The sequence below is a fragment of the Phyllobates terribilis genome, unplaced genomic scaffold (genome assembly GCF_046119375.1).
Source record: "Phyllobates terribilis strain yellow unplaced genomic scaffold, ASM4611937v1 Scaffold_2__4_contigs__length_985480577, whole genome shotgun sequence".
In the NCBI taxonomy this organism is placed as follows: Eukaryota; Metazoa; Chordata; class Amphibia; order Anura; family Dendrobatidae; genus Phyllobates; species Phyllobates terribilis.
In genome coordinates, this window is record NW_027362762.1 from 941,966,575 (window position 1) to 941,992,713 (window position 26,139).

At 38.5% G+C, this 26,139-nt stretch overlaps 1 protein-coding gene across 2 annotated transcripts in view; it reads right to left on the bottom strand.

Moving 5' to 3' along the window:
- The window catches only part of DSCAM (DS cell adhesion molecule), a 673,153-nt gene that overhangs the window by 120,504 nt on the left and 526,510 nt on the right, over window positions 1-26,139 (bottom strand). The window contains exons 25-26 of one of the 2 annotated variants that reach the window (XM_073668460.1): window positions 22,224-22,412; window positions 10,819-11,109 (exon numbers count right to left, since the gene is read on the bottom strand). In XM_073668460.1, the coding sequence (XP_073524561.1) occupies window positions 10,819-11,109; window positions 22,224-22,412 (480 nt within the window). Of the gene's footprint in view, window positions 1-10,818; window positions 11,110-22,187; window positions 22,413-26,139 lie in introns of both variants that reach the window. The other variant, XM_073668459.1, reaches the window with a different exon arrangement.

Below are 26,139 nucleotides of genomic sequence, written 5' to 3' on the forward strand. Positions count from 1 at the left end.
TCACCTCTGCTTCTGAGGATAAGTTTATCCGAGTCACCAGCCTCAGAAATCGCAGGTTAACAGCAGCTAAGATTAGAGACCAGGTCAATGCCACACAGAGTTCTAGCAGCAGACACATCTCTACAACAACTGTTAAGAGGAGACTTTGTGCAGCAGGCCTTCATGGTAAAATAGCTGCTAGGAAACCATTGCTAAGGACAGGCAACAAGCAGAAGAGACTTGTTTGGGCTAAAGAACACAAGGAATGGACATTAGACCAGTGGAAATCTGTGCTTTGGTCTGATGAGTCCAAATTTGAGATCTTTGGTTCCAACAACGTGTCCTTGTGCGACGGAGAAAAGGTGAACGGATGGACTCTACATGCCTGGTTTCCACCGTGAAGCATGGAGGAGGAGGTGTGATGGTGTGGGGGTGCTTTGCTGGTGACACTGTTGGTGATTTCTTCAAAATTGAAGGCATACTGAACCAGCATGGCTACCACAGCATCTTGCAGCGGCATGCTATTCCATCCGGTTTGCGTTTAGTTGGACCATCATTTATTTTTCAAGAGGACAATGACCCCAAACACACCTCCAGGCTGTGTAAGGGCTATTTGACCAAGAAGGAGAGTGTTGGGGTCTACGCCAGATGACCTGGCCTCCACAGTCACCAGACCTGAACCCAATCGAGATGGCTTGGGGTGAGCTGGACCGCAGAGTGAAGGCAAAAGGGCCAACAAGTGCTAAGCATCTCTGGGAACTCCTTCAAGATTGTTGGAAGACCATTTCTGGTGACTACCTCTTGAAGCTCATCAAGAGAATGCCAAGAGTGTGCAAAGCAGTCATCAAAGCAAAAGGTGGCTACTTTGAAGAACCTAGAATATAAGACATATTTTCAGTTGTTTCACACTTTTTTATTAAGTATATAATTCCACATGTGTCAATTCATAGTTTTGATGCCTTCAGTGTGAATGTACAATTTTCATAGTCATGAAAATATAGAAAAATCTTTAAATGAGAACGTGTGTCCAAACTTTTGGTCTGTACTGTACAAGAATATAACTACTATAATACTGCCCCTATGTACAAGAATATAACTACTATAATACTGCCCCTATGTACAAGAATATAACTACTATAATACTGCCCCCTATGTACAAGAATATAACTACTATAATACTGCCCCTATGTACAAGAATATAACTACTATAATACTGCCCCCTATGTACAAGAATATAACTACTATAATACTGCCCCTATGTACAAGAATATAACTACTATAATACTGCTCCAATGTACAAGAATATAACTACTATAATATTGCTCCTATGTAGAAGAATATAACTACTATAATACTGCTCCTATATACAAGCATATAACTACTATAATACTGCCCCTATGTACAAGAATATAACTACTATAATACTGCTGCTATGTAGAAGAATATAACTACTATAATACTGCTCCTATGTAGAAGAATATAACTACTATAATACTGCCCCTATGTACAAGAATATAACTACTATAAAACTGCCCCCTATGTACAAGAATATAACTACTATAATACTGCTCCTATGTACAGTACAGACCAAAAGTTTGGACACACCTTCTCATTTAAAGATTTTTCTGTATTTTCATGACTATGAAAATTGTACATTCACACTGAAGGCATCAAAACTATGAATTAACACATGTGGAATTATATACTTAACAAAAAAGTGTGAAACGACTGAAAATATGTCTTATATTATAGGTTCTGCAAAGTAGCCACCTTTTGCTTTGATGACTGCTTTGCACACTCTTGGCATTCTCTTGATGAGCTTCAAGAGGTAGTCACCGGAAATGGTTTTCACTTCACAGGTGTGCCCTGTCAGGTTTAATAAGTTGGATTTCTTGCCTTATAAAAGGGGTTGGGACCATCAGTTGTGTTGTGCAGAAGTCTGGTGGATACACAGCTGATAGTCCTACTGAATAGACTGTTAGAATTTGCATTATGGCAAGAAAAAAGCAGCTAAGTAAAGAAAAACGAGTAGCCATCATTACTTTAAGAAATGAAGGTCATTCAGTCCGAAAAATTGGGCAAACTTTGAAAGTGTCCCCAAGTGCAGTTGCAAAAACCATCAAGCGCTACAAAGAAACTGGCTCAAATGAGGACCGCCCCAGGAAAGGAAGACCAAGAGTCACCTCTGCTTCTGAGGATAAGTTTATCCGAGTCACCAGCCTCAGAAATCGCAGGTTAACAGCAGCTAAGATTAGAGACCAGGTCAATGCCACACAGAGTTCTAGCAGCAGACACATCTCTACAACAACTGTTAAGAGGAGACTTTGTGCAGCAGGCCTTCATGGTAAAATAGCTGCTAGGAAACCATTGCTAAGGACAGGCAACAAGCAGAAGAGACTTGTTTGGGCTAAAGAACACAAGGAATGGACATTAGACCAGTGGAAATCTGTGCTTTGGTCTGATGAGTCCAAATTTGAGATCTTTGGTTCCAACAACGTGTCCTTGTGCGACGGAGAAAAGGTGAACGGATGGACTCTACATGCCTGGTTTCCACCGTGAAGCATGGAGGAGGAGGTGTGATGGTGTGGGGGTGCTTTGCTGGTGACACTGTTGGTGATTTCTTCAAAATTGAAGGCATACTGAACCAGCATGGCTACCACAGCATCTTGCAGCGGCATGCTATTCCATCCGGTTTGCGTTTAGTTGGACCATCATTTATTTTTCAAGAGGACAATGACCCCAAACACACCTCCAGGCTGTGTAAGGGCTATTTGACCAAGAAGGAGAGTGTTGGGGTCTACGCCAGATGACCTGGCCTCCACAGTCACCAGACCTGAACCCAATCGAGATGGCTTGGGGTGAGCTGGACCGCAGAGTGAAGGCAAAAGGGCCAACAAGTGCTAAGCATCTCTGGGAACTCCTTCAAGATTGTTGGAAGACCATTTCTGGTGACTACCTCTTGAAGCTCATCAAGAGAATGCCAAGAGTGTGCAAAGCAGTCATCAAAGCAAAAGGTGGCTACTTTGAAGAACCTAGAATATAAGACATATTTTCAGTTGTTTCACACTTTTTTATTAAGTATATAATTCCACATGTGTCAATTCATAGTTTTGATGCCTTCAGTGTGAATGTACAATTTTCATAGTCATGAAAATATAGAAAAATCTTTAAATGAGAACGTGTGTCCAAACTTTTGGTCTGTACTGTACAAGAATATAACTACTATAATACTGCCCCTATGTACAAGAATATAACTACTATAATACTGCCCCTATGTACAAGAATATAACTACTATAATACTGCCCCCTATGTACAAGAATATAACTACTATAATACTGCCCCTATGTACAAGAATATAACTACTATAATACTGCCCCCTATGTACAAGAATATAACTACTATAATACTGCCCCTATGTACAAGAATATAACTACTATAATACTGCTCCAATGTACAAGAATATAACTACTATAATATTGCTCCTATGTAGAAGAATATAACTAATATAATACTGCTCCTATGTACAAGAATATAACTACTATAATACTGCCCCTATGTACAAGAATATATCTACTATAATACTGCTCCTATGTACAAGAATATAACTACTATAATACTGCCACTATGTACAGGAATATAACTACTATAATACTGTACCCTATGTACAAGAATATAACTACTGTAATACTGCTCCCTATGTACAAGAATATAACTACTATAATACTGCCCCTATGTACAAGAATATAACTACTATAATACTGCCCCCTATGTACAAGAATATAACTACTATAATACTGCCCCTATGTACAAGAATATAACTACTATAATACTGCCCCTATGTACAAGAATATAACTACTATAAAACTGCCCCCTATGTACAAGAATATAACTACTATAATACTGCTCCTATGTACAAGAATATAACTACTATAATACTGCTCCCCATCTACAAGAATATAACTACTATAATACTGCCCCTATGTACAAGAATATAACTACTATAATACTGCCCCCTATGTACAAGAATATAACTACTATAATACTGCCCCCTATGTACAAGAATATAACTACTATAATACTGCCCCTATGTACAAGAATATAACTACTATAATACTGCCCCTATGTACAAGAATATAACTACTATAATACTGCCCCCTATGTACAAGAATATAACTACTATAATACTGCTCCTATGTAGAAGAATATAACTACTATAATACTGCTCCTATGTAGAAGAATATAACTACTATAATATTGCCCCTATGTAGAAGAATATAACTACTATAACACTGCCCCCTATGTACAAGAATATAACTACTATAATACTGCCACTATGTACAGGAATATAACTACTATAATACTGTACCCTATGTACAAGAATATAACTACTGTAATACTGCTCCCTATGTACAAGAATATAACTACTATAATACTGCCCCTATGTACAAGAATATAACTACTATAATACTGCCCCCTATGTACAAGAATATAACTACTATAATACTGCCCCTATGTACAAGAATATAACTACTATAATACTGCCCCTATGTACAAGAATATAACTACTATAATACTGCCCCCTATGTACAAGAATATAACTACTATAATACTGCTCCTATGTACAAGAATATAACTACTATAATACTGCTCCCCATCTACAAGAATATAACTACTATAATACTGCCCCTATGTACAAGAATATAACTACTATAATACTGCCCCCTATGTACAAGAATATAACTACTATAATACTGCCCCCTATGTACAAGAATATAACTACTATAATACTGCCCCTATGTACAAGAATATAACTACTATAATACTGCCCCTATGTACAAGAATATAACTACTATAATACTGCCCCCTATGTACAAGAATATAACTACTATAATACTGCTCCTATGTAGAAGAATATAACTACTATAATATTGCCCCTATGTAGAAGAATATAACTACTATAACACTGCCCTCTATGTACAAGAATATAACTACTATAATACTGCTCCTATGTAGAAGAATATAACTACTATAATACTGCTCCTATGTAGAAGAATATAACTACTATAACACTGCCCCCTATGTACAAGAATATAACTACTATAACACTGCCCCCTATGTACAAGAATATAATTACTATAATACTGCTCCTATGTACAAGCATATAACTACTATAATACTGCCCCAATGTACAAGAATATAACTACTATAATACTGCTCCTATGTACAAGAATATAACTACTATAATACTGCTCCTATGTAGAAGAATATAACTACTATAATACTGCTCCTATGTAGAAGAATATAACTACTATAATACTGCCCCTATGTACAAGAATATAACTACTATAACACTGCCCCCTATGTACAAGAATATAACTACTATAATACTGCTCCTATGTACAAGAATATAACTACTATAATACTGCCCCTATGTACAAGAATATAACTACTATAATACTGCCCCTATGTACAAGAATATAACTACTATAATACTGCCCCCTATGTACAAGAATATAACTACTATAATACTGCCCCTATGTACAAGAATATAACTACTATAATACTGCCCCCTATGTACAAGAATATAACTACTATAATACTGCCCCTATGTACAAGAATATAACTACTATAATACTGCTCCTATGTACAAGAATATAACTACTATAATACTGCTCCTATGTACAAGAATATAACTACTATAATACTGCTCCTATGTACAAGAATATAACTACTATAATACTGCTCCTATGTAGAAGAATATAACTACATAATACTGCCCCTATGTACAAGAATATAACTACCATAATACTGCCACTATGTACAGGAATATAACTACTATAATACTGTACCCTATGTACAAGAATATAGCTACTATAATACTGCCTCCTATGTACAAGAATATAACTACTATAATACTGCTCCTATGTACAAGAATATAACTACTAGAATACTGCTCCTATGTACAAGAATATAACTACTATAATACTGCTCCTATGTACAAGAATATAACTACTATAATACTGCCTCCTATGTACAAGAATATAACTACTATAATACTGCCCCCTATGTACAAGAATATAACTACTATAATACTGCTCCTATGTAGAAGAATATAACTACTATAATACTGCTCCTATGTAGAAGAATATAACTACTATAATACTGCCCCTATGTACAAGAATATAACTACTATAATACTGCTCCTATGTAAAAGAATATAACTACTATAATATTGCCCCTATGTACAAGAATATAACTACTATAACACTGCCCCCTATGTACAAGAATATAACTACTATAATACTGCTCCTATGTAGAAGAATATAACTACTATAACACTGTCCCCTATGTACAAGAATATAACTACTATAACACTGCCCCCTATGTACAAGAATATAACTACTATAATACTGCTCCTATGTACAAGCATATAACTACTATAATACTGCCCCTATGTACAAGAATATAACTACTATAATACTGCTCCTATGTACAAGAATATAACTACTATAATACTGCCCCTATGTACAAGAATATAACTACTATAATACTGCCCCTATGTACAAGAATATAACTACTATAATACTGCCCCCTATGTACAAGAATATAACTACTATAATACTGCTCCTATGTAGAAGAATATAACTACTATAATACTGCTCCTATGTAGAAGAATATAACTACTATAATATTGCCCCTATGTAGAAGAATATAACTACTATAACACTGCCCCCTATGTACAAGAATATAACTACTATAATACTGCTCCTATGTAGAAGAATATAACTACTATAATACTGCTCCTATGTAGAAGAATATAACTACTATAACACTGCCCCCTATGTACAAGAATATAACTACTATAACACTGCCCCCTATGTACAAGAATATAATTACTATAATACTGCTCCTATGTACAAGTACAAGCATATAACTACTATAATACTGCCCCTATGTACAAGAATATAACTACTATAATACTGCTCCTATGTACAAGAATATAACTACTATAATACTGCTCCTATGTAGAAGAATATAACTACTATAATACTGCTCCTATGTAGAAGAATATAACTACTATAATACTGCCCCTATGTACAAGAATATAACTACTATAACACTGCCCCCTATGTACAAGAATATAACTACTATAATACTGCTCCTATGTACAAGAATATAACTACTATAATACTGCCCCTATGTACAAGAATATAACTACTATAATACTGCCCCTATGTACAAGAATATAACTACTATAATACTGCCCCCTATGTACAAGAATATAACTACTATAATACTGCCCCTATGTACAAGAATATAACTACTATAATACTGCCCCCTATGTACAAGAATATAACTACTATAATACTGCCCCTATGTACAAGAATATAACTACTATAATACTGCTCCTATGTACAAGAATATAACTACTATAATACTGCTCCTATGTACAAGAATATAACTACTATAATACTGCTCCTATGTAGAAGAATATAACTACTATAATACTGCTCCTATGTAGAAGAATATAACTACATAATACTGCCCCTATGTACAAGAATATAACTACCATAATACTGCCACTATGTACAGGAATATAACTACTATAATACTGTACCCTATGTACAAGAATATAGCTACTATAATACTGCCTCCTATGTACAAGAATATAACTACTATAATACTGCTCCTATGTACAAGAATATAACTACTAGAATACTGCTCCTATGTACAAGAATATAACTATTATAATACTGCTCCTATGTACAAGAATATAACTACTATAATAGTGCCTCCTATGTACAAGAATATAACTACTATAATACTGCCCCCTATGTACAAGAATATAACTACTATAATACTGCTCCTATGTAGAAGAATATAACTACTATAATACTGCTCCTATGTAGAAGAATATAACTACTATAATACTGCCCCTATGTACAAGAATATAACTACTATAATACTGCTCCTATGTAGAAGAATATAACTACTATAATATTGCCCCTATGTACAAGAATATAACTACTATAACACTGCCCCCTATGTACAAGAATATAACTACTATAATACTGCTCCTATGTAGAAGAATATAACTACTATAACACTGTCCCCTATGTACAAGAATATAACTACTATAACACTGCCCCCTATGTACAAGAATATAACTACTATAATACCGCTCCTATGTACAAGCATATAACTACTATAATACTGCCCCTATGTACAAGAATATAACTACTATAATACTGCTCCTATGTACAAGAATATAACTACTATAATACTGCTCCTATGTAGAAGAATATAACTACTATAATACTGCTCCTATGTAGAAGAATATAACTACTATAATACTGCCCCTATGTACAAGAATATAACTACTATAACACTGCCCCCTATGTACAAGAATATAACTACTATAATACTGCTCCTATGTACAAGAATATAACTACTATAATTCTGCCCCTATGTACAAGAATATAACTACTATAATACTGCCCCTATGTACAAGAATATAACTACTATAATACTGCCCCCTATGTACAAGAATATAACTACTATAATACTGCCCCTATGTACAAGAATATAACTACTATAATACTGCCCCCTATGTACAAGAATATAACTACTATAATACTGCCCCTATGTTCAAGAATATAACTACTATAATACTGCTCCTATGTACAAGAATATAACTACTATAATACTGCTCCTATGTACAAGAATATAACTACTATAATACTGCTCCTATGTAGAAGACTATAACTACTATAATACTGCTCCTAGTAGAAGAATATAACTACTATAATACTGCCCCTATGTACAAGAATATAACTACTATAATACTGCCACTATGTACAGGAATATAACTACTATAATACTGTCCCCTATGTACAAGAATATAGCTACTATAATACTGCCTCCTATGTACAAGAATATAACTACTATAATACTGCTCCTATGTACAAGAATATAACTACTATAATACTGCTCCTATGTACAAGAATATAACTACTATAATACTGCTCCTATGTACAAGAATATAACTACTATAATACTGCCTCCTATGTACAAGAATATAACTACTATAATACTGCCCCCTATGTACAAGAATATAACTACTATAATACTGCTCCTATGTAGAAGAATATAACTACTATAATACTGCTCCTATGTAGAAGAATATAACTACTATAATACTGCCCCTATGTACAAGAATATAACTACTATAAGACTGCTCCTATGTAGAGGAATATAACTACTATAATACTGCCCCTATGTACAAGAATATAAGTACTATAATACTGCCACTATGTACAGGAATATAACTACTATAATACTGTACCCTATGTACAAGAATATAACTACTATAATACTGCCTCCTATGTACAAGAATATAACTACTATAATACTGCTCCTATGTACAAGAATATAACTACTATAATACTGCCCCTATGTACAGGAATATAACTACTATAATACTGCCCCTATGTACAAGAATATAACTACTATAATACTGCTCCTATGTACAAGAATATAATTACTATAATACTGCTCCTATGTACAAGAATATAACTACTATAATACTGCTCCCTATGTACAAGAATATAACTACTATAATACTGCCCCTATGTACAAGAATATATCTACTATAATACTGCTCCTTATGTACAAGAATATAACTACTATAATATTTCTCCTATGTACAAGAATATATCTACTATAATACTGCTCCTTATGTACAAGAATATAACTACTATAATACTTCTCCTATGCACAAGTATATATCTACTATAATACTGCTCCTATGTACAAGAATATAACTACTATAATACTGCTCCTATCTACAAGAATATATCTACTATAATACTGCTCCTATCTACAAGAATATAACTACTATAATACTGCCCCCTATGTACAAGAATATAACCACTATAATACTGCTACTTATGTACAAGAATATAACTACTATAATACTGATCCTTATGTACAATAATATAACTACTATAATACTGCTCCCTATGTACAAGAATATATCTACTATAATACTGCCCCTATGTACAAGAATATAACTACTATAATACAGCCCCTATGTACAAGAATATAACTATTATAATACTGCCCCTATGTACAAGAATATAACTGCTATAATACTGCTCCTATGTACAAGAATATAACTACTATAATACTGCCCCTATGTACAAGAATATAACTGCTATAATACTGCTCCTATGTACAAGAATATATCTACTATAATACTGCCCTCCTATGTACAAGAATATAACTACTATAATACTGCTCCTATGTACAAGAATATAACTACTATAATACTGCCCCCCTATGTACAAGAATATAACTACTATAATACTGCCCCTATGTACAAGACTATAACTGCTATAATACTGCTCCTATGTACAAGAATATATCTACTATAATACTGCCCCTCTATGTACAAGAATATAACTACTATAATACTGCTCCTATGTACAAGAATATATCTACTATAATACTGCCCCCCTATGTACAAGAATATAACTGCTATAATACTGCTCCTATGTACAAGAATATATCTACTATAATACTGCTCCCTATGTACAAGAATATATCTACTATAATACTGCCCCTATGTACAAGAATATATCTACTATAATACAGCCCCCTATGTACAAGTTACAAGGATACACAAAAGAATTTTCCTATCACAGTAAAATATATATTTTGAGCTAATTGTTATGCATTAATAATATTAAATAAGTATTTACAATAAGTTGCAAACTATAAGAATGTTACATCTATTACTAGAACATACTAGATACTGAGAGTCATATACTACTTACTGCCATCGTAATTCAGCGTTGCAAAATTGGCTTGCTTTTCGGCGCAGCCTGCACTGTTGCACACTCTCATCTGCAGTTCATACCACATTGCTTCCTGCAGGTCATACAGTATATAGGACTTAGATAAAGAGGTCCTCTGTGCCAGGGTCCACACCGTGGTGCCAAATGGTCGGTATTCCAGGTTAAACGATGTGATCGGACATCCGCCATCATTCCAACCAGTCAGACTCAGTCTCACTCTCGTGCTGTTAATACTGGCAAACAGGTCTTGTTCTTTTGAAAACTGAGGTTCTAGAGACCAAGACAGAGCGGAAAGAAGAAGTTATCATTACTGAAAATCAAGATGGAAGGAAACACATCAATACATGGTTAGAGAGTTGTCTGCTTTTTGGCAGAAGGTATCCCCAATGATAGAATAATCCTAGGGCCGGTCCACTGATCAGCTATAATCAATGTGGGAGTTCAAAAGCAATTGTTCAAATTCGCTGAAGCGCCATCACAGGGAAAATGAAGCATTACATGAGGTCTATTGAATTGAATTGGTCGTCCATGTAATACATTGACATGCCGGGTTCTCCAGAGAAAGAGAGACCCTTTTTTAAGGCGATCTCCTGCTAAATTAGAATATATTCTAAACCTGATAACCCTTTTAATTTTAGATCTAAGCAAATGGAAATAAATATATACAAATAGATATGAGCTTTAGTAGTCATCCCACTGATGAACACTACAGTGGAAAAAAAAACTCCAGCTGGGAGCAATTAATTAAATTCAGTTGTCCAGTCAATATTGATAGGATAGACATTAGTTGTACATCCCATTGAAGCTCTACATCCTATATGGTTACCAGTGAGGCCCAGTTTAATGACCCTTGAAGCAGCTCAAAAGGACACTTCCACAATTAATGTAAGTCAAATCTGAGACCACCCAAAGATGTCTAAAGACACCGTGGAGGCAAGTAACAATTATTAAATAACATATTTCTCCCCGATCTCAATACATGGGTGTGTCTACTAATATCGATACATGGATGCCTCCAATGATCTTAATACATGGATGCCTTCACTGATCTCCATACATGGATGCCTTCACTGATCTCCATACATGGATGCCTTCACTGATCTCCATACATGGATGCCTTCACTGATCTCCATACATGGATGCCTCCACTGATCTCCATACATGGATGCCTCCACTGATCTCCATACATGGATGCCTCCACTGATCTCCATACATGGATGCCTCCATTGATCTCCATACATGGATGCCTCCACTGATCTCCATACATGGATGCCTCCAATGATCTCCATACATGGATGCTTCCACTGATCTCCATACATGGATGCCTCCACTGATCTCCATACATGGATGCCTCCACTGATCTCCATACATGGATGCCTCCACTGATCTCCATACATGGATGCTTCCAATGATCTTCATACAAGGATGCCTCCACTGATCTCCATACATGGATGCCTTCACCGATCTCCATACATGGATGCCTCCACTGATCTCCATACATGGATGCCTCCACTGATCTCCATACATGGATGCTTCCAATGATCTTCACACAAGGATGCCTTCACTGATCTCCATACATGGATGCCTTCACTGATCTCCATACATACATGGATGCCTCCACTGATCTCCATACATGGATGCCTTCACTGATCTCCATACATGGATGCTTCCAATGATCTTCATACAAGGATGCCTTCACTGATCTCCATACATGGATGCCTCCACTGATCTCCATACATGGATGCCTTCACTGATCTCCATACATGGATACTTCCAATGATCTTCATACATGGATGCCTCCACTGATCTCCATACATGGATGCCTTCACTGATCTCCATACATGGATGCCTCCACTGATCTCCATACATGGATGCCTTCACTGATCTCCATACATGGATGCCTCCACTGATCTCCATACATGGATGCCTCCACTGATCTCCATACATGGATGCCTCCACTGATCTCCATACATGGATGCCTCCACTGATCTCCATACATGGATGCCTCCACTGATCTCCATACATGGATGCCTCCACTGATCTCCATACATGGATGCCTCCACTGATCTCCATACATGGATGCCTCCACTGATCTCCATACATGGATGCTTCCAATGATCTTCATACAAGGATGCCTCCACTGATCTCCATACATGGATGCCCTCACCGATCTCCATACATGGATGCCTCCACTGATCTCCATACATGGATGCCTCCACTGATCTCCATACATGGATGCTTCCAATGATCTTCACACAAGGATGTCTTCACTGATCTCCATACATGGATGCCTTCACTGATCTCCATACATGGATGCCTCCACTGATCTCCATACATGGATGCCTTCACTGATCTCCATACATGGATGCTTCCAATGATCTTCATACAAGGATGCCTTCACTGATCTCCATACATGGATGCCTCCACTGATCTCCATACATGGATGCCTTCACTGATCTCCATACATGGATACTTCCAATGATCTTCATACATGGATGCCTCCACTGATCTCCATACATGGATGCCTCCACTGATCTCCATACATGGATGCCTCCACTGATCTCCATACATGGATGCCTTCACTGATCTCCATACATGGATGCCTCCACTGATCTCCATACATGGATGCCTCCACTGATCTCCATACATGGATGCCTCCACTGATCTCCATACATGGATGCCTCCACTGATCTCCATACATGGATGCCTCCACTGATCTCCATACATGGATGCCTCCACTGATCTCCATACATGGATGCCTCCACTGATCTCCATACATGGATGCCTCCACTGATCTCCATACATGGATGCCTCCACTGATCTCCATACATGGATGCCTCCACTGATCTCCATACATGGATGCTTCCAATGATCTTCATACAAGGATGCCTCCACTGATCTCCATACATGGATGCCTTCACCGATCTCCATACATGGATGCCTCCACTGATCTCCATACATGGATGCCTCCACTGATCTCCATACATGGATGCTTCCAATGATCTTCACACAAGGATGCCTTCACTGATCTCCATACATGGATGCCTTCACTGATCTCCATACATGGATGCCCCCACTGATCTCCATACATGGATGCCTTCACTGATCTCCATACATGGATGCTTCCAATGATCTTCATACAAGGATGCCTTCACTGATCTCCATACATGGATGCCTCCACTGATCTCCATACATGGATGCCTTCACTGATCTCCATACATGGATACTTCCAATGATCTTCATACATGGATGCCTCCACTGATCTCCATACATGGATGCCTTCACTGATCTCCATACATGGATGCCTCCACTGATCTCCATACATGGATGCCTCCACTGATCTCCATACATGGATGCTTCCAATGATCTTCATACAAGGATGCCTTCACTGATCTCCATACATGGATGCCTTCACTGATCTCCATACATGGATGCCTCCACTGATCTCCATACATGGATGCCTCCACTGATCTCCATACATGGATGCCTCCACTGATCTTAATACATGGATGCCTTCACTGATCTCCATACATGGATGCCTCCATTGATCTTAATACATGGATGCCTTCACTGATCTCCATACATGGATGCCTCCACTGATCTCCATACATGGATGCTTCCAATGATCTTCATACAAGGATGCCTTCACTGATCTCCATACATGGATGCCTCCACTGATCTCCATACATGGATGCCTCCACTGATCTTAATACATGGATGCCTCCACTGATCTCCATACATGGATGCCTCCACTGATCTCCATACATGGATGCCTCCACTGATCTCCATACATGGATGCCTCCACTGATCTCCATACATGGATGCCTCCACTGATCTCCATACATGGAGGCCTCAAATGATCTTCTTGCATGAATACCTTAACTGATTTTCAATTATGGATGCCTTCACTGATATTCATACATGGATGCCTCCACTGACCTCCATACATGGATGCCTCCACTGATCTCCACACATGGATGCCTCCACTGATCTCCATACATGGATGCCTCCACTGATCTCCATACATGGATGCCTCCACTGATCTCCATACATGGATGCTTCCAATGATCTTCATACAAGGATGCCTTCACTGATCTCCATACATGGATGCCTTCACTGATCTCCATACATGGATGCCTTCACTGATCTCCATACATGGATGCCTTCACTGATCTCCATACATGGATGCCTCCACTGATCTTAATACATGGATGCCTTCACTGATCTCCATACATGGATGCCTCCACTGATCTCCATACATGGATGCCTCAACTGATCTCCATACATGGATGCTTCCAATGATCTTCATACAAGGATGCCTTCACTGATCTCCAGACATAGATGCCTCCACTGATCTCCATACATGGATGCCTCCACTGATATTAATACATGGATGCCTCCACTGATCTCCATACATGGATGCCTCCACTGATCTCCATACATGGATGCCTCCACTGATCTCCATACATGGATGCCTCCAATGATCTTCATACAAGGATGCCTTCACTGATCTCCATACATGGATGCCTCCACTGATCTCCATACATGGATTCCTCCACTGATCTCCATACATGGATGCCTCCACTGATCTCCATACATGGATGCCTCCACTGATCTCCATACATGGATGCCTCCAATGATCTTCATACAAGGATGCCTCCAATGATCTTCTTGCATGGATACCTTCACTTATCTTCATACATGGATGCCTCCACTGAACTCCATACATGGATGCCTCCACTGATCTCCATACATGGAGGCCTCAAATGATCTTCTTGCATGAATACCTTAACTGATTTTCATATATGGATGCCTTCACTGATATTCATACATGGATGCCTCCACTGACCTCCATATATGGATGCCTCCACTGATCTCCATACATGGATGCCTCCACTGATCTACATACATGGATGCCTCCACTGATCTACATACATGGATGCCTCCACTGATCTCCATACATGGATGCCTCCACTGATCTCCATACATGGATGCCTCCACTGATCTCCACACATGGATGCCTCCACTGATCTCCATACATGGATGCCTCCACTGATCTTCATACATAGATGCCTCCACTGATCTCCATACATGGATGCTTCCACTTACCTCCATACATGGATGCCTCCACTTATCTCCATAAATGGATTCATCTATTAATCTCCCGACATTGATGTCTTACCCAATGTTCATAAGTGGATGTCACCACTGATCCCGATATGTGGAGCACTTAATTGATCCCTGGTCTCTAAGTATGTATGTCTCCCCTGACCTCCATCGAGTCATAGATAGATTAACTGAAATTAAAAGGCAAGAATACCTTCATATGATCAAGTGTGGCCAACAAATGAGACTGCCAACAAGTTAGGTGTCCAAAGGGGAAAAAGAAAACCAAAATATATTTTCCAGAAATGTTAAAGCAAATACAGGCAAGTGAAGATTGTTATAAGAAAGTTTCATTTTACATAAGTGATTATCATTTCTTACTGACTTAATAATTATGGTTAATGGTCCATAGGACGATATCATGCAGGTGCTTATTATTTATAGCATCAGAAAGTAGTGACTCTCACGCTCCATTACTTAACAGTTGATTTCGAGATGTGGAGTCTGCAGCTGTCGCTATATTATATTTTGTCCATTATTATAAAAAGTTACACAGGCAAATCCAATCCCACGCAGGAGTTCTTATGGAGACCAAAGAAAACTGGCATGCCAATGAATCCTCTTGGTGCTTTATGCATAGGGTAAATCTAAATATTATGGTCCAAGCCACCAGAAGATGCTCGGGATAAGGAATATCCAGGTTGTTTCTTGTCAGACATGCCTGTGCAGGTACACTTTGGAGAAGGGTTATTGCTAGATGAATACTTTGCCTCTGCTTGCTGCTGCTCAGCCTACTCTCGAGAGCTAGGGAGTGGCACTGGAGTCTACCTTGGCACCTCTCTTAGGTGACTTCAGTCTTGCACTGGAATACTCGCTCAGACTTTATGTTTCTAGTTCCAGGATGCTTTTGTTTTCAAATAGTATTTCTTTTCTGAACCCTTGTCTCATGGCCAAAACAGAGAGCGGCTTGAGAAAGAGACTCTCAATGTGGAAGATCAGTCAGGTCATGCATTGCACAGACAACCCATTGATGTGCATGGACACTGTGTAATACTTAATGTAACCCGTGGAGGTGCTGCAGGAGAACTGAACACCTAATATCAGATTTTTCCCCCCAGATAACAGATAATCGTAGAGGGTCTGGGCAGGAGAGACATTTTTTGAATTGTCAATAGACTTCTAACAAGCTGCAATTGTCCAAAGCAATTTTTGGAAGGAACTGCTTTCCTCCCTGAAATAAAATTTCACAAAAAAAACAATGCTGAATAAGCTAGTTCTTCTCTGAAGACTGTTTTCTATGCATAGTAGGTGCACATGTATAGGAGTGGACTTTATCAAACCCTACAAATATGCATTTGTAACTGTCAAAATCTTATTTCTGTGGCCACTTCCTCAATAAAACCGGGAAACTAAGTTTCTGGATGGATAAATGACCAAGTTGCAGGAGCTCCACCAGTCGGACTTACAATAACAAGTTTTGTGGGAATCCTCTTTAATAAGGTGGATTCTTCTTACTCTTTAAATCTACTGTTTCCTTTATTTTATGCCAGGATCTCCTTGGACTATGTCTGCTCCTCTATTGACGATCCTTCATTTCAACTTGACCTGATCTTGAAGCTTTGCCCATAACCCTGAAATCTGGTCTTGCCGATTAAGTTACTGGTCTACAATTTGGTACTTTGCCACGAGTTCCTCCTCTAGCTCTCATTCACTTTTGCCAGTGGCATATACTGTATAGAGCGAGAGTTAAATTTTTAAAGGATCAACATACAATAATTCATAAATTGTGTGCCATGTGTCTGTAAACATAGTATATGCTAATCCCAAATCCAAGAAAAATTATGCCAATGCTGGGGATTAAAGGAAATCACTTTTGATTTGTCACTTTTTGGGTTGGAACGCAGAAATATAAAAAAAAATTGAACCCCCAGAAATGAGTTCTTAGGGACTAAATATAAGAGTCCTTATAAAACAGATGAGAGGATGAACACGAATATTGATGGATTGTAGAAAACATTTTGGAGCAACTGGTCTTCGTAGACCTTTTGACTTAGGGTCTTCACATACGAGATCAAAAGTTTCTATCCTGTTAGAAGAAATTTGTTGACACCTCCACCAACAAGGACAGGTATCTGTTAGATCTGTGGATAAATTTGTAAAAGCTGTCGATCCAAGGACCTGTCCAAATATCGTTTAAGAAGAAATTTGTACATTCAAAGCAAGTAGGACCACACTATTGCCAGGCGTTCTATATTACCTTAGGGTCAACTACGTTTTGTAAATCTGGAAGGATCAACACAATGGAATCAATTCATTTTCGTAGCATTGAAGCTTAGCTCATTGGAATTTCCCTAAAAAGTTAGTAGATAATGCGGGCAACATGAGGTCTCAAACACAAAGTGTGATTTCTACTTTGGAATACTTGAGTGTCAATATGCGAACTCTGAAAAAGTGTGTTATCTGATAAAAATATTCGATATGATATCTTCGACTCCATTCGCTTCTGCAGTGGCTCTTGTGAATCTGTCAGGAGTTCTGATCTCGGTAAACCATTGGGAACATAGGCTGAAATAGTTAATATTTCTCTAAGAGTAGGATAGAAGATAAAGGTCAAGGAAAGGTCAAGGAAAGAACAGATTTACTTCTTAATGTGACTCTACAGAACACAAAGTCACAGATCTACTTTCCAAGAAGTGCAAACTAGATATATTGATGTTGAAAGAGAGCAAATAGTGCCTGACCCAGGAAAATATATGCGGCCTTACACTGCAAACCCATAAATATTTATAGCCAAGAAGTAAGGTTTTGCATAGAAAATGACATACAGCAGCGGACTGTGCCATAAAATTGTGGCATCTTAAAGTCACAGTGCTGATAACCATGAATAGTGGTTACAGAATAAATTACAGCAACCGACACACATCATATGCGTTCCTTAACTGCTTAGAAACCGTATCCCTACTTACGTTTTAAACACTGTTGTGGGGGTAGCGAAAAAAATCAATCATGTTGATAATACTGTAACTGTTACACCTGTCCCGGGTATCCCGGGATTCTTTCCCTTGTCTTGGGTCTGCTGCCCTCTGCTGTGCTCCACGTCGGGTTATTCAAGTGCTCTGGGGTGTTCCAATGGCATCATCTGCCTAGACCTATTTAAGGCCCATTAACACACACACCTGTGTCTTGGGATTGAGACTCTTGTTTGGTGTCCTCCTATATCTGTACTTCTGTGTTTCATCCATCCCTGCTGGGTTCCCTGGGTTCCCCTCCATAGAATGATAGAATGTTAGAGTTGGAAGGGACCTCCAGGGTCCTCGTATACAACCCCCTGCTCAATGCAGGATTCACTAAACCATCTCAGACAGTTGTCTGTCCAGCCTCGGTTTGAAGATTTCCATTGAAGGAGAACTCACCACCTCTCGTGGCCGCCTGTTCCACTCATTGATCACCTCACTGTCAAAACATTTTTTCTAATATCTAATCTGTATCTCCTCCCTTCCAGTTTCATTCCATTGCTTCTCGTGTTTTCATGTGCAAATGAGAATAAGGATGATCCTTTTTTAAAATGTGTTGCCCAGAACTGGACACAGTATTCCAGATTAGGTCTGACCAAGGAGGAGTAGAGGGGGATAATTACTTCACATGATCTAGACTCTATTCTTCTCTTAATACATCCCAGAACTGTATTTGCCTTTTTTGCTGCTGCATCACACTGTTGACTCATGTGCAGTCTGTGATCTATTATTATACCCAAGTCTTTTTCACACATGCTGTTGCTTAGTTCTATTCCTCCCATTCTGAAAATGTAATGTTCGTTTTTGTTGCCCAGATGTAGACTCTTGCATTTCTCCCTGTTAAATACCATTTTATTTATTCACTTCCCATTGTTTAAGCTTATCTGTATTCTTCTGAATCCTTCCACTGTCTTCTCTAGTGTTAGCTATCCCTCCTAGCTTTGCATGGTGTGCAAATTTGATTAGTTTACCTTCAGTTCCCTTATCTAGAACATTTATAAAAATGTTGAACAACAATGGGGCCAGGACAGAGCCTTGGGGTACCCCACTTGAAACACTCTTCCAGTTGGATGTGCAACCATTTATTACCATTCTTTTTGAGTACAAACACTGAGCCAGTTATGAATCCACCTAACCGTAGCCTTATCAATCCCATACTTGGTAATTTTTCCAACAAGGATAGTATGAGGTGCTTTGCTGAAGTCGAGATATACTATATCTACCACATTTCCCTCATCCACCCAGTCAGTGATTCCATCATAGAAGGAAATTAGATTAGCCAAGCATGACTTGTTTGCTACAAACCCATGCTGGTTCTGGTTAATTACTGTATTCTTATCCAAGTACTTACATACATGTAAGTACTCATGTAAGTACTCTGTCCGTTTGTTCCTGAGTTTCTAGTTAGTCCTAGTCCTCCTTTGGAGGTTGCCCCCAAAGCCTGGAGTCTGTGTGCCCACCCGGATTAGAGGCTTAGGGGATCCACCTCACCTGGGGAGCCCAACAGCAACCTAAGGTCAAGAATCTGCCCATTACTGCATCGTCCCTATAACTTACTTTTACAAAAGGTAGCACCTTCAATGGCTGGGGTACACAATCTTTTTGGGTCCAAATGTCTATGATTTGTATAACCCATGTAACATTGGTCAGGTCGGGATTGGTTCTCACCTTTTCTTGGATTTTTATCTATATCAGGAGGCAGAAAATGTGGCTACTACGGGGGGTCTTGAAAAAAAGACCAACCATGGTCAGACATCTAATGACCTCTAAAAATAGAAGGTGAAAACCTTTACAGGATTCTTCTTTACAGAGGAACCACATTGTGACAAAAGTGTAAGGAGCTGGCCCAAGGGTCATGGCAAGAGGGCAAAACCCAGCACTACTATGTTACATACTCGCCATCAGTACTGATTTTCATGTACCTGGGAACGGACAGAGTTTATGGAAACCAAACCTGATAATATTCCCACTTTGTGGCCATTCTGGAGGAGGGCTTAAATGTCCCGATTTTGCCAATTTAAGGAGAACTTTACAAAAGTGGCCAGTTTTTTTTTATTTTATCTTATTCCCGCTGCTCAACTGAATATGCCACTTTTTGGTTTTTTTAGAATCCACCATATAGTTCCAGGGATATGGGCCTTTTTATTTAGTGCTGATTTTAATGGTGTTTTACAATGGGGCGGTGCTCATAGGATCCCCTGAGGGTGTGACTTTAGGCTTCTCCGTATTATTACTCTGTGAGCACTGCTCACTTGTAAAAAAAAAAAAATCCATGTAAATCAACACTAAATAAAAAGGCCCATATCGCGGGAACCGTATGGCAGATTATAAAAAAATATGAAAAAAAAAAAATACTCGGGGAAACAACGGGAAAATAAAAAGAAAAAACTGGACACTATTGACCTGGTGACAGGTTTACTTTAGTGTTGGGCTCTGTTCACATGTCCAGAAGTTACATTCACTTTTAGATCCTTTTTGGCATAATAAATACAGGAATAAAACACTCCAGTACAGGACTTAAAGGGGTATTCCCATCTCCAAGATCCTATCTCAATATGTAGTAGGTGAAATAATAATAATAATATTAGCAAATACCTCCAATTAGAAATGTAGCATAGTTCTTCTGATTCACTACGTTGTTTACCCCATGTGCAGGGCATTTCAGTAGCTTAGGTATCCATGGTTACGACCACTCATATAGTGACAGTTAGTTAGCTGTTAGTGGTTACCATGGATACTACTGCAATGCCCTGCACATGGGGTAAGCGACATAGCGAATCAAAAGAACTATACTACATTTCGAACTGGAGGTATTTACTAATATTATTATTACTGAACCTACTATATATTGGGAAAGGATCTCGGAGATAGGAAAATCCCTTTAATTATTTTAATGGGAACAGAAGTGTCAAAACATTTCTTGCTCTCTTTCCAGCTGCTATCCATTTGTTAGCTGAAGCAAAAAAAATGTAGTCTATGCAACTTTTATGTTTTTGAAAAGAATAAAACAGATATCAAAAGGATCCGTGTTTATTCAACGTTCAAGTTGATGAAAAACGGATCATAATGAATGATAACTGGACATGGGAGCAGAGCCTTGGGCCCAAGCTTGCCGTATGGATATACATAACGGAGGAAATGCAAAACTATCACATTCATATTTACTCATAATTGCAAAAGTCATTAATAAGAGGAAAAAGAAAAAAAAACTGGATGACGTATAATTACTTCCTGCTTTGGATGGGCAGGACAAGACTCCAGTACCTTTCCCAAGGGTTTTTGCCTCTATGATCTCACTGATGCGTCCCGGCCCCACTCCGTTCTGGGCTGTCAAAGTAAATTTATACCAAGTGCCGCATTTCAAATTTTCCAAACGGTAGGAACGTTCGCTGGGACTGATGGGAAAACTGCCCCATTGTTCGCTGTTATCTTCCGAATACTGAAGTATGTAACCTGGAATGTAGGAAAGAAAAAAAAGAAAATATCTAACCGATTATACATTAATCATGACAAAAATATAGTGCAGGACACAATGAGTTAATACAAAGGAGAACATGATAATATCCTTTCACTGTTACTGACAAAATAACCAGTAGAATTTACCTGGTCACTAAATTATAATTTGCATCTACTTGCCATTATAATACTTCTTCATATGCGGCTTTGAAGCCGAACCCTCATCACTTCCCTCCCTGTTACGGGCTGGGGTTTGTACACCGCATGTGACATGCATGCTGCTGCGCACAGCAAGTCTTACGTCCTTCGTGGGCCTTATACCGCACCCTGTGTTTCTACAGAGCAAAGTAAGGGAAACATGGCAGATATTGAGGAACCAGGTTATAATGTGACCTAACTTACAGGGAATTGATGCAGCATGATGTAGGGGCAGAAACCCTGATTCCAGTGATTTATCACTTAGTTTACTGGGTGCGGCGGTTGTGATACAATCACAGTTTTCTCTGATGCAGATCTAGCAGAGCTCAGAATGCTGAGCCCTGTATAACCCTCGCCCACACCACTGATTGGCTGCTTCCTGTTCTGTATCAGTCGTGGGGGTGAGGTTGGACTAGTGGGCACGAGACGCCTAGTCTTCTAGTGATAATCTCCTGCTGATAAAGCATTGATTGTATTGAAACAGCCCAGTAAGTGACACATGACTGTGATCAAGGTCTCTGCCCTTACGTCATGCTGCTCTCAGATTACATAGCAAAAACCCGGTGACAGATTCTCTTTAAAGCAGCTGTCCACCCCAAGATGAAAATTTTTATATACCTGGAAGCCCCGTACAATCCCTGGTGCCCCTCCATTTTTTTTTTTTGCCACAAAGATAGCTGCATTGGAAGCACAGTGGTAAGTCAGTGACCTGTCCCCCTGTCTACCTAGCGACAGTCCTGAGGCGATAATGTCAGCGTCATGTCTTCCCATGGTCTGTTTGACATCAGTGGACAGGTGTGACGGGGAGAAAGATCCAGGGATCGTAAGGAAGGCACTAGGTATACTGACGATACAGGAAGGTATAGTCTAATTTTCACTGTAGGGTCTAGAGAATGGCTTCACATGTCTATTAGCCCTGTTCGATCAAATGACTTTCAGGAGCCAATCATTTTTTTTAGGATGTGAATGGAGTAAAAGACCTGATAGAACATAAAATGACTAAAACGAAATATGTGTAATAATAGTAAACATGTTTGAAGTTGTAAACTAAAAATCTAAAAAGTATCACCGTAATTTGCTCTGAAGCAGAATGTCTGAAAACTGAAATTAATTTCAGCAGATGTTCACACTTTGCTTCTGGTCTCGAGTTGTTGGACTTTTTCCCAAGCTGTCTTTGTTCTCCAGTAATAAAGAAAAACTGTCCTGGGAATGCAGGGACATAAGGGCGCAGGTCCCGCTATGTATTATTATTATTATTGATGACCCAGTTTTTCTTAAAGGGACAACTTTACCAACCTGTCTGAGAACTGGCCCTATGTTACGTTTGTTTTATACCTCCTGATAAATCTTACCTACATCATTAAATCTACCAGTGAGATTTGTGTAGACTTTTCAACCATTTTACATCTAGTATTTGTTTCTAAAACTAAAACCTAAGAAACTCTGAACAGTCCCTGCTTACTGAACATTTATTTAGTTTTCTGTACACAGCTATTGCTTTTCTTCTTCTGCTACCCTTTTCTATAACACTGTGATAGAGGCTACCCCAAGCCACCCCTAGAGGGAGCTCACTGCACTCAGAGTTCAATAGCAACTGTATACATCCTTCTGCAGAGGCCTCCCACTAGTGGTGGCCGCATGCAGCCACAATTTTAGCATTAGTGTTTAATGTTGTCTGCTATGATCTAATTAGGGTAGTGCTGTTAGATCAAGTCATCAAAAAGGGTTTACAACCAAATATGTTTTCTCCATAAGATTCGTGACCATGAACGTAAGAAACCCCCGCAAGATACGAAAAGGATTAATGTGTAACAATATTCAGCTCACAAGGTGTCAGCAAGTTTTCTTTGATGATCTTGCTTCTTGTGAGAAAACAGCAGAAAACAACATCCTGACAGGACTTCTAAAAAAGAAATGATCTAATACCGAATGAACAAAGCAATCACCGAGACGTACGCAAGGAGTCTTGTCACTAGAAGAAGCCGGCAGCTCCGAGACTCTGCACCGCGTCCTCTCCTGTCAAATCTTAAGATATTTCATGCAAATCACATTTCTGTATTTTGGGAAAGTTGGGTGACGATCAATATGGCTGCCGCTAGAGCTCCAATGGGGACTGTCACTCAGCTTTCCTAGGATCCAAAATAACAAATCTGTGCACTGTGCAATTAGTCATTGTACTCTTCTTATAATCGGGGTCTTTATTTGGTTCGGACACCTTTAGTACCCCATGGTTTTAGGGCCTGACAGTGACTGCCACCTCAGCCACTTGCATAATTAGGTGGGGGAGAGGATAGCTTATGCGGGTTATCAAGGATTAGAAAAAATATGGCTTTTTCTTTTTCCAGACACAGTTCCACCTCTGTCCACAAGTTGTATACAGTTTTTCCGCTGAGCCCTATTCACTACAATTGGAGCTAAGGTATAATGCTAGCAACAAACCATGGACAAACGGGGAGCTACTTCTGTAAATAAGCAGCCAAGTTTTTTTATGGTATGTACACTTTTGCAACCCATTTGCCCCAGTGCATCCAAAATTTAAAAAAAAAACAGGAAACTTTATAAATTGTCTTAATTATAAATATTGTATCATCTGATCTACTATATTGTGTCTCCATAGTAATGGACTACAAAAAAACACTGTGTAGTCTGATCCTGCAGTCCATGCTTTACTCTGCACTGACGCTCTAAAACGTCAGTGCAGAGTAAGCTGTGTGCATGAGAACGTGAGAGTGAGGAGCCAGTTGTCAGACACAGATGGACTCCCCATAGAGAAGATAGATGTGGTTTATAATCATCTCTGCCTTCCTGATCACTGAATACACAGTGCTGTATGAGCGCTGTGCATATAGGATGGTAAGCAATGTTTCTGCTTTCTCCTCCAGACCCAGGATGATGTGATCGCTGGGTGTAGGGAGAGAGCAGCAGCAGCAGACACTGATCAGGCAATCAGGTGGCTGAATTTCACCTGTAACTGGGGCTAATATACCAGCCCGAGGTACAGAGGAAATCTGCAATAAAAATAATATATTTATATGTTAAAATACCCCCACCCCCACTTTTAAGACCTTATGAGGAACACAGTGTGTGTGAAATAAATGAGAAGATAAATAAATAAAAAGAGCAATAAAAAATACAAAACTTAAAAAAAACAACAGAGAAATTGTTTAATTTGCTATTTCAAGCCCTGTCTTCATCGAAAAAAACATATGCCCATTCTATAAAAATAAATTCTATGGAAAGGGGAAAGCAATTAATAATGTTTTTAGGAGTTCTATGTGATCATAAAAAAAAAAAGATTAGGAAAATATGAAAAATAGACACATATTTCCTATTTTTCTTGACATCTGTCCCTGATATCAGAAAAAAAGGAATATAAAAATTACACAAAAATTAAGCCCCATGTATCTCGGGAAAAATTATTTGAATATCCAACAAGAACATTTTTTAGAGTTGTTAAAAGTGCATGTATGTTAAAACCTGAAAATGTCAGGAAGGGGGTAAAATGGTCTGGTCCTGAATTGGTTAA